Below are 9,327 nucleotides of genomic sequence, written 5' to 3' on the forward strand. Positions count from 1 at the left end.
GCTGCATATATATATATATATATATATATTACTACATGATTAGTTGTGCCATGTTGTATAAGTGTTTGTGGACCCTGATCAAAGGAAGGAAGGCTATCACCATCCTGAATCCTTGGCCTCTTCTATTGTGGGCTGGCACCATTTTTGGAGTTTAGCTGTAAATATGTAGATCTCAATCTATGGGCTATCACAACATAGATCACAGGATCAACATAAGATCTAAATTCCAACATATTACTCCCCTAAATTATATATGCTAATCTTTTCATGAAATTAGCCTCTTTCATAAAACGATACTTTTCCTCCCCTTCTCATATTTTAGGTATTAATTCATCAACTGCTTTAAAAGCTTAAGGTATTAGAGAACAAACATAATTTAATTTGAATTAGTAGAGTTCTTATATTTTTAGATAAAGTTGAGTATTATAGAATTTGAACACTTCCGATTTTGATACTTCGATAACTCAACAATTGTCCTAAAAAGATCAAGATATCAGAGAAGTTGTTTTTAATATTTTATATTTTAACATTGTGTATACTTATAAGATACCCAATTTTTTTTTCTTATCATTATATTTAACACCTAAAGTTTGTTAAGAAAATACATCATATTGAAACTATTATGTGGATTAGTAAGATGATCTATGTAGCAAGGGTTAAAAACATAATATTTGGAGAGGTGGTGAATATTAATAGGGTGAAAAAGAGTCACTTTGCAAATGAAAAGAGTTTTCAGTAATAAAATTAAGGGAAAATTATATTTTACCTTATCATAGTTTAGTTAAAATTCAAAGTAAACCTTTATTTATGATATTTAATCGCACTTATAATTTTGACTAATATGCAACATAATATTTTCGTTTCAAAGAGGGTCAACTTTTTGACATTTTCATTCTTTATTTTCTTCTCTTTTTCAGATTTTGTAATCTCCAAAACTCAAAAATTAGGTGAAATAATAACATTAGAAAGGGAAATTTTTTTTTTCACAAGAATTTTTTATTTTTATTTTTTTGAACTGATGACTATAAAATTAGAAAGGGGAATTTGGGTGTTTTTATTATTAAAAGAAACGGTTTGTTAAGTAGTTATAGATAGCGTAGGGTTACAATTAAGTTAACAAACAAAAGTTTAGTACTTTAAATTTTGGCGACGCTATTAAAATATATTTTTTCTTATAAACTATTTATTTATTTGTGGAAAAAAAAATCAATTCTAGAAGAAGAATAAAAAGATAGACAGTATAAGTTATCTTATTATTTAGTTAAATATTACTGTATAAAATAATAATTATATTTAATGTGATAGAAAGTTGATATTAAAATAATAAAAAAATGAATTTATATTGAGAATTAGTGATATTTTAAATTAAATAATAAAAATAATCTTAATTGGACGTAAAGCAGTAGTAATTAAGTATTGTCTAATTTATAGGTAAAATAATAATTTTAAATTAGTATAAATTAAAATTTAAAAGTTGTATGAAATAAGATGAAAAAGAATGACAAATTAATATATTAGAAAAAAAAATTAAGTTATTATTTATTTGCTATATAAGGATAAGAAAAACTAGAGAACGCCGAGTAATAATAAGAAAGGGGTGCGCCCTTTATGGTGGTCTAAAGGTGCATGATACCGACTTACCAAAGGAACAGCAGGGAGATAGCTCATTAAGGTTGGCCTCTTCCTGTGTGTGGACAAAAGCTTCATTCCTCACTGCCTTAATGCGGTGGGCAGTGCATGGAAGGATCCAAAAACCACTCCATAAAGCAAGAGAAAGAGAATCCAAACCTCCAGAATAAATCCCACTCAAGTACTCATTGCAACCTAAAGAGAGATAGGAAGAGAAAGAGAAAGAGAAGGAGAAAGAGAAAAGGCTCCAATCTCCACTTCCTCTCTTAAGTTCAGAGAGGAATCAGAAACAGGCAAGAGAACCTCTTCCACCTTGACTAAATTTCCTCTCATTTCATACTGTTCTCTTCATTACTGGGCACTGAATGTTAGAATAAAGACTAGATTTTTCTTTTTTTGTTTTTGTTTTTGCCTTTTGTAGCTGTACAGTAGTTGTTGTCTTCATGAGATAGAGTAGTTGCTTTGTCTATTGCAAGAATTAAGAGAGACCCAGATCAAACACCATGCAGAGATCCAACACTAGACCCAAATGCCAAACCCCCATCCTTCTCTTCCTCATCATTGCCCATCTCCTCCATGAGCCGCATTGTATTGAAGCATCCCAACAACCCATCAAGGCCATTGTTGTCCTGGTCCTGGAGAACCGTTCCTTTGACCACATGCTTGGGTGGATGAAGCAATCCATCAATCCCTCTATTAATGGCCTCACAGGGAGAGAATGTAACCCCAATTCCACCCAAGACCCGAAGGCCAAGCTCATATGCGTCTCGGACAATGCCCAATTCATCGAGTCCGATCCAGGCCACTCCTTCGAGGATGTCCTCCAACAGGTGTTTGGCTCTGGCGCCACCCCGTCCATGTCGGGGTTTGTGCAGCAAGCTCTCTCCGTCTCTAGCAATCTATCAGTGACAGTCATGGAGGGGTTCAAGCCGGAGAGCATACCGGTGTTTGCGTCCTTGGTTCAAGAATTCGTGGTGTTCGATCGGTGGTTCTCGTCGATTCCTGGGCCGACGCAACCAAATCGGCTATTTGTGTACTCTGGAACCTCCCATGGGGCTGTAAGACATGATAAGTGGAATCTACTTAGGGGCTATCCGCAGAAGACCATCTTTGATTCCCTCCAAGAGGATGGATTGGACTTCAGCATCTACTTTAGGAACATTCCCACTACTTTGTTCTATAGGAATTTGAGGAAACTCAAGTACATATCAAGATTCCATTTTTATGAGAAGTTCAAGGATCATGCAAAGAAAGGGAAGCTATCAAGTTTAAGTGTGATTGAACCAAGATACTTTGATTTAGAGGGATTTCCAGCGGACGACGATCATCCTTCGCATGACGTTGCTAATGGGCAGAAGCTTGTGAAGGAGGTCTATGAGACACTGAGGGCTAGTCCTCAGTGGAATGAGAGTCTTTTGATCATCACATATGATGAGCATGGGGGTTTCTACGACCATGTCACTACTCCTTATAGAGGTGTTCCAAACCCTGATGGCATGAAAGGACCAGAGCCTTTCTTCTTCGGGTTCGATAGGTTGGGGGTTCGCATACCAACGATCATGGTATCACCTTGGATCAAGAAAGGAACAGGTAATTCTAGAAGTTTTTTGTTCAGTATTATTGCTTCTAGTTAGTATTCACAATAGTTAACCATATATTCTGTGCTTGGATTTGTTCATGCAAGAGAATAAAATACATATCTTGACTAACCACAAGGCCATAACATAATTACTGTCAAAAAATTTGGGGCATTTTGGCCCAAATCTAGATGAAAAATATGAAATATTAGATTCATATGCTGAACACCAATTCAATTAACTTCTTTATCATCCATTAGAAGTGATTCATGATATTGGAGGCTAGCTATGAACTCATCTCTATCCACATGAATCTATCTTCATTGCCATGAATCTGGAACTAGTAATCTGTAGCCATTGCAAAGTAGTATAGCTTTCTGGAGAAATTAACACTCAATTGTGTATGCAAATTGCACTGATTTCTTAACAGATATTTGCTTCTGATGCAGTTGTAAGCAGTCCCAAGGGCCCTACTTCCAGTTCAGAGTTTGAGCACTCATCAATACCTGCAACTATAAAGAAGCTGTTCAACCTCTCATCCGATTTCTTGACAAAAAGAGATGCTTGGGCTGGGACATTTGAACATGTTGTTAGTGACCTAACATCGCCTAGAACAGATTGTCCAGGTAAGCATCACCTCTTTCGTTCTGTTCTTTTTGACTCTTTTTGACATTACTACAATCTAAGAAGATAAAAGGCAGCAAGACAGCATCTTATGGCGAACTGTCTTCCATAAAATCAAATGAAACTGCTTCTGTTGTCTATTGATGTTCCAAACTAATCCTGAGTTGGAAAAATCATCTTTGGAGAAGAAAAAATGTCCTCTCTTGCATAGTGTATTCACCGAATCATGATTCAATCTTGTAGGTCTGTCAAATGAGGTTGCTGTCTCGCAACTTGCAAGCTGCTCTATGTATAGATATCCACTTAAATCATGATCCAAGTCCCATAATGTCTTTCCATACCAGCTCTAACCATAGATTGCAATCCACCATCAATGCTGTAGTCTGGCGCAAACCACCATCAACATCGTAGCCTCAGAATCCTTTTCTCTACCTCTCTGTCTCTTCCCTCCATTACTCATGCAATTCCACTACTAGATAATCACTGCCTTTGCTGCCAACATCCTCCTATTACTCCTACAGCATCTCTCATTGCCATGGCTGAACTGAGGTTGCTCTACCTTGGCTCGTTTCCAACCCATCTAGAGTACTTTATTCTGCTAACATACATACTTAAGAAGCAATATAACCAACTTGTAAGAACCTGGATGTTTTATATGTAACTGGATGGGCAAAATTCAGAACTTTTGTAAGTCTCATCTCAAGATCAGGAACATTTTGTAGCAACAATCAACAATACACTGCAAGAGAACATCAGTCATCATAATATTATTTTCATTGATGGCAGATGAAGAACATGTAAACCCTCCCATACTTTCTTATCTGTTACTGATTCTGCCTTATGTTTTGCAGAAGTATTACCGGAAGTGATTCCTTTGAGAACAAATAAAGCCAAAGAAGGTAGCTGGCTCTCAGAGTTCCAGAGCGAGTTGGTTGAGTTAGCTGCTGTTCTTAATGGCGACTATTTCTTAAGCAGCTTCGGCCACGAGACTAGCAAGCAGATGACTGTCAAGCAGGCTAATACATACGTGAGGCGAGCAGTAACAAGATTCCTGCAAGCAAGTAAACAGGCCATCAGATTAGGTGCAGATGAATCAGCAATTGTAAATATGAGATCATCTCTTACAACCACGACTACGTCTCCGTGACTAAACTAAAAACTTTTATATAATCCTTATCATGCATTATACCATGTAGAGTATCTCTTCATGAGGTTGTCTTCTAACCCATAGTAAGGGAGGAGACAACTTTGAGAACCTGTAGACTGCATAGAATTGTAATTGTTAGTACTGTAAGAACCTTCATGACCTAAGTGTAAGTTGCTTCTCACTGAAGAGCTCCTATATGAGTTGATGTGTTCTTAGTTGTTTTGATGAAGAAAAGTAAATCTCTACTCAAATTTACGAAATGTAAAACAACACATTCCTGGAAAAAGATTCTCTCTCTTAAAATTTCTCATTTTCAAGGTTGCTTTCGATTCTAAGATTAAAAGAGATTCATCAAAGAATCAATCATGTCAGAGTTTAGAACTACAAATGATATAGACACAATAATAAAGAAAGCCCACCACGCTAAGAATCTGAATACCTCGCCAGATTGCAAAGTATCAACAGTTGGAATAAACAAACTGTTCGTTTTTTAATTCTAGAAGAGAAAAGAAAATAATAAAAAAATTTACCTTTTGTTATCTCATTTGAGCAAATTACCACCCAGAAATACCACCAGCAACAAAAGCTATGATTAGAACATCAAAAAAAAATCATCTTTTCACAAAATAAAAAATAAACCAAAAAAGAGGTCATCCAAAACCCTAGAATTTTGGGGTGACATGTTCTACTGTATCGCGGAGGATAATAACAAAGTAATATTTCGTACGCCAAAAGACAGGCAGATTAATAATATTTTGCCACTTGGATAGCCCCCTTGTTGGTGCAGTTCCGGAGGAACATTAGAACGAAGGAGGGTTCTTGTTTGTTCTGGAGAAAGGGAAGGGGTAAAGATTAAATAGATATATATAAATATATAAAGGCTTCCGTTTGGGAGGGTTGGGATTTGAGTAGCTCATTCCGGCAGGATTCGCCAGGGATTTTAAGGTGAGATTTATTCTGTTTACGATCAAAGTTAGGGTTGAAATTTTTTTTCTTTTGCTTCAGATGTTGAATAACCTAGTGGAGATCATCGTTCCTGTTTCATTTCATTGTTCTATTTCGTCTACGTTAAGATCATAAACTGATATCCTTGTCTGAAAGGAAAAAGTTTTGTTCGAAGTAGGGTGAATGTAAAAGATTAGATCAATTTTACTTCTCCTGGATTTGGCGGGCTTGGCTGATCGGGTAGAGCTAAAAAAAAAAACCATCTCCTTAACCAGAACGAGCCCTAGCTCGAGCTCTTTCCCCTCTCAACAGTAACGGCGAGCGACGCACGGCGAATCTCTCCTCTGTCTCGCGTAGGCGCTAGGCGGTGGGTGACCGCCTGCCACCAGTGGCCGCCTTTTGATACAATGATTTATACTCTCTATTTTATACAAAGTAATAATTTAGCAATACAAAAAAAGACTCACACTTGCAAGTCCCACTTCTTGCAACCAAACTCTGTCTAATAAGGGGGAAAATGAGAGAGGGGGAGCTAGCGATACTTACAGGAAATAACTCTGATGCACTTTATAGCTTGCCCATGTTCTTGTTCTTTGAATCATTACACTTTCTGTAAGATCGATATTTTGGTTGTAGGAAGTGGAAAAGATGAAAGTCACTCTAGGTTATGTCAAAACCTTAAAAACTCTTCTAAGTCAGTCACTACATCTACGTTGTTGCAGCCATTGGTGGAACTAGCATCAAGAGCCAGTTGGAATGGAGGAAGGGTGAAATGGGGGGAGGGTGATGATGGAACTGCCTGTGGGTGGTGGAATGGGGAATATGGAGGTGAAATGCTGAAGGATTGTCATAGAGAAAAGGAGGTCACATTGTAACAATCCTATTAAATATTAGAAAAAAACCTCTAGCACTCCAATTTGTAATGCCTCTGTGAAGTTCTTCCAAAAGTTTTCTAGGTTGGTCTGCCTACCATTCTTTTAACTCAGTTGTTTTTTTATTAAATTAGTTCTTCAACTAGCCAATAAGTATTTTGAGTTAGCATAGAATTAGTGTGTGGGTTTCTCATACTATCTTAATTTAATCACTAACAACTCTTAGACTAAAAAACCTATGACTAGGTAATAAGAACTATTCTGATTTTGCTATGGCACATCTTTTATAGCAGTTACTGTAGTCAGAACTGTAGCAGTTACATAATCTGACAATTTGAACTTTGAAGGTCTTGTTTCCTTGTGGGAGTCAAGTAACTTTCAAATTGAGTCCTAGGCTACTCTCCAGTTGTGTCCAACTAAGTCTGTTTAGGACTCTAGACTAAGACTGGAAATATAATCCTTGGCAACTTAACTGAAACATTATTCATTTCCTTTTTATTGGCCATTTATGTTTGTTACAGATTATGTATCCTCCTATTTTCTTATTCTTTCTCTTCTCTCTTCAAATAGTTTACAACAGCCGTATAGATGTTTGTTTCGTCCTTCTTCCCAGCCACTATATCCTTAATGGCCTGGTATCTCTCTTTTCCTTACCCCATTTCTCCACTTCTCTGAACTGCTAATGCTACTAATTAGAAATTTGAGTGCATGGATTTAAAGAGCAGACTAATTTTCGCTGTCAATTATCGTACCCTCCATTGGCTAACCTAGCCTTTAAGATACATCTTTTGAAGCTTATTTTCATGCCTCTATTGCACATGGATTTGTCAAAATTGCAATATGGATTGTAGGATATTTGCTTAAAATTGTAAAATCTTGATCGAATGATCTCTAATCTTATTTTTTGTGATACTCTTATTATGTTGCATCTAAGCTGTTGGTTTTTATCCAATGGCTAGGGAACATTCTTGAATAAGGTCCCAAATCCAGTTATGGAAGGATTGCGTGATTGGATAAATATGTGGAATTGGTGGTGATAGAAGGAATTCTCTACTCTGTCTCGTGCGGCTGTAGAATTCTTCAATTTTCTCTCTACCTCTACCTTTATTTCTCCCTCCTCTTACTCACCCTCTAACTCTCTATTTTCCTTCTTGTCTTTCCTTTTGCTTGTGGGCTTGTATTATTTTCTTTTCCTAGTAGAAGTATCCATGCTTCCTGGCTTTCCATTCATGCATTTGGAAGTGAGAAGAGGCATAATCTAGAAAGGTCGCACTAGAGGGATTTGGAACTTCACAAATAGAGCATATTGATTCAGCTGGAATCCTAGAGATTCTTGGTTAATGAAATAATTATTGTGATAGTGGTGACGGAGAGATATTCTATGGTTTGTATCACTCTTGAAGCTCATCTTACAAAATTATGAAAATTATGATAGCAATTACTGGAAGCAGGTCATAGAGTACCTGGAAAGTCCCTAGTGGAATCAATGTGGACATGCTCAATAAGTAGTCATCATGACACTTCATATCCTATGGATTTTTTCTTTGCCAAAGCCAGGTATATTTTCTGGTATATTAGCCACATAATTATGAAGATTTGGAGATACCCAGTGTCCCTGAGAGTTTGATTGTTCAATATGCATCCTACATTAAACAAAATATATCTGAAACAAGCAAGTAATAGTGAAAGTTGAAGGTGCACTAATAGCACAAGTAGAGCTTCTAATTTCAGTTCTTTGTTTGCAGATTATTTTAACCGTTAGGCTAAGAACTAGACGCAATGCATTAGTTAGTTGCTTTCAACTATTAGATATGGTTCTGATGATGAACCTGAAACTTACTCCCTATGCAGGAATTTTACTGGTAGCATTACATCCAGAGATTATGGCCAAGCACCATCCCGATCTCATTATGTGCCGAAAGCAGCCTGGAATTGCTATTGGCCGCCTATGTGAGAAGTGTGATGGGAAGTGTGTCATCTGTGATTCATATGTGCGCCCATGCACGCTCGTGCGTGTCTGCGATGAGTGCAACTATGGTTCATTCCAGGGAAGGTGTGTCATATGTGGAGGTGTCGGGATATCTGATGCCTACTACTGCAAAGAGTGTACGCAGCAGGAGAAGGACCGAGATGGGTGCCCTAAGATTGTGAATCTGGGGAGTGCCAAGACAGATCTATTCTATGAACGGAAGAAATATGGATTTAAGAAGAGATGATTTGTATGTAGCCGATTAATATGGTGGAGCCCTGGAGCCTGTGCATCTTGCTGCTGATTGAGATGATATATCCACGAGTTTCGCCAAATTTTCTCACTGTAGTCACTTATTCATCGTTTGATTCCGAGGTTTATGGATGGATGACTTTTAGATGGATTACATGATTCTCTTGTCTGAAATGTTTTTACTTGCTCCTCTATCAATATTTCTTAATGATTTCGCTTATTGAAAGCTGAGACTACATTCAGATGTATTGTACTTGTAGAATATTAGTTCCCTCTTGATTTTATAGTCCCATCGTAATAGTTCTTATAGTA

The 9,327-nt window shown here is 37.0% G+C and overlaps 2 protein-coding genes across 9 annotated transcripts; both read left to right on the plus strand.

The window, feature by feature from the left end:
- Nucleotides 1-1,688: 1,688 nt before the first annotated feature.
- LOC140797662 (non-specific phospholipase C6) lies at nt 1,689-5,174 on the plus strand. The gene is made up of 4 exons (XM_073151282.1): nt 1,689-1,922; nt 2,051-3,219; nt 3,656-3,832; nt 4,682-5,174. Exons 2-4 carry the CDS (start codon nt 2,133-2,135, stop codon nt 4,975-4,977), a joined length of 1,560 nt encoding a protein of 519 aa, XP_073007383.1. The 5' UTR covers nt 1,689-1,922; nt 2,051-2,132; the 3' UTR covers nt 4,978-5,174.
- A 615-nt stretch (nt 5,175-5,789) lies between these two features.
- LOC140797663 (PHD finger-like domain-containing protein 5A) lies at nt 5,790-9,327 on the plus strand. 8 transcript variants are annotated; one of them, XR_012110699.1, is made up of 3 exons: nt 5,812-5,922; nt 6,645-6,878; nt 8,646-9,327. XR_012110699.1 is itself a non-coding variant. In XM_073151284.1 (3 exons), exon 3 carries the CDS (start codon nt 8,678-8,680, stop codon nt 9,008-9,010), a length of 333 nt encoding a protein of 110 aa, XP_073007385.1. In that variant the 5' UTR covers nt 5,835-5,922; nt 7,754-7,864; nt 8,646-8,677; the 3' UTR covers nt 9,011-9,327. The 8 variants fall into 8 exon arrangements, 6 of the variants coding, with proteins under 6 accessions (XP_073007384.1, XP_073007385.1, XP_073007387.1 ...); XR_012110698.1 differs by lacking the exon at nt 6,645-6,878 and adding an exon at nt 7,754-8,178 and having other exon boundaries at nt 5,835-5,922; XM_073151284.1 differs by lacking the exon at nt 6,645-6,878 and adding an exon at nt 7,754-7,864 and having other exon boundaries at nt 5,835-5,922.

The sequence above is a fragment of the Typha latifolia genome, chromosome 11, assembly GCF_019914945.1.
Source record: "Typha latifolia isolate L0001 chromosome 11, TyphaL0001v2, whole genome shotgun sequence".
Classification (NCBI taxonomy): domain Eukaryota; kingdom Viridiplantae; phylum Streptophyta; class Magnoliopsida; order Poales; family Typhaceae; genus Typha; species Typha latifolia.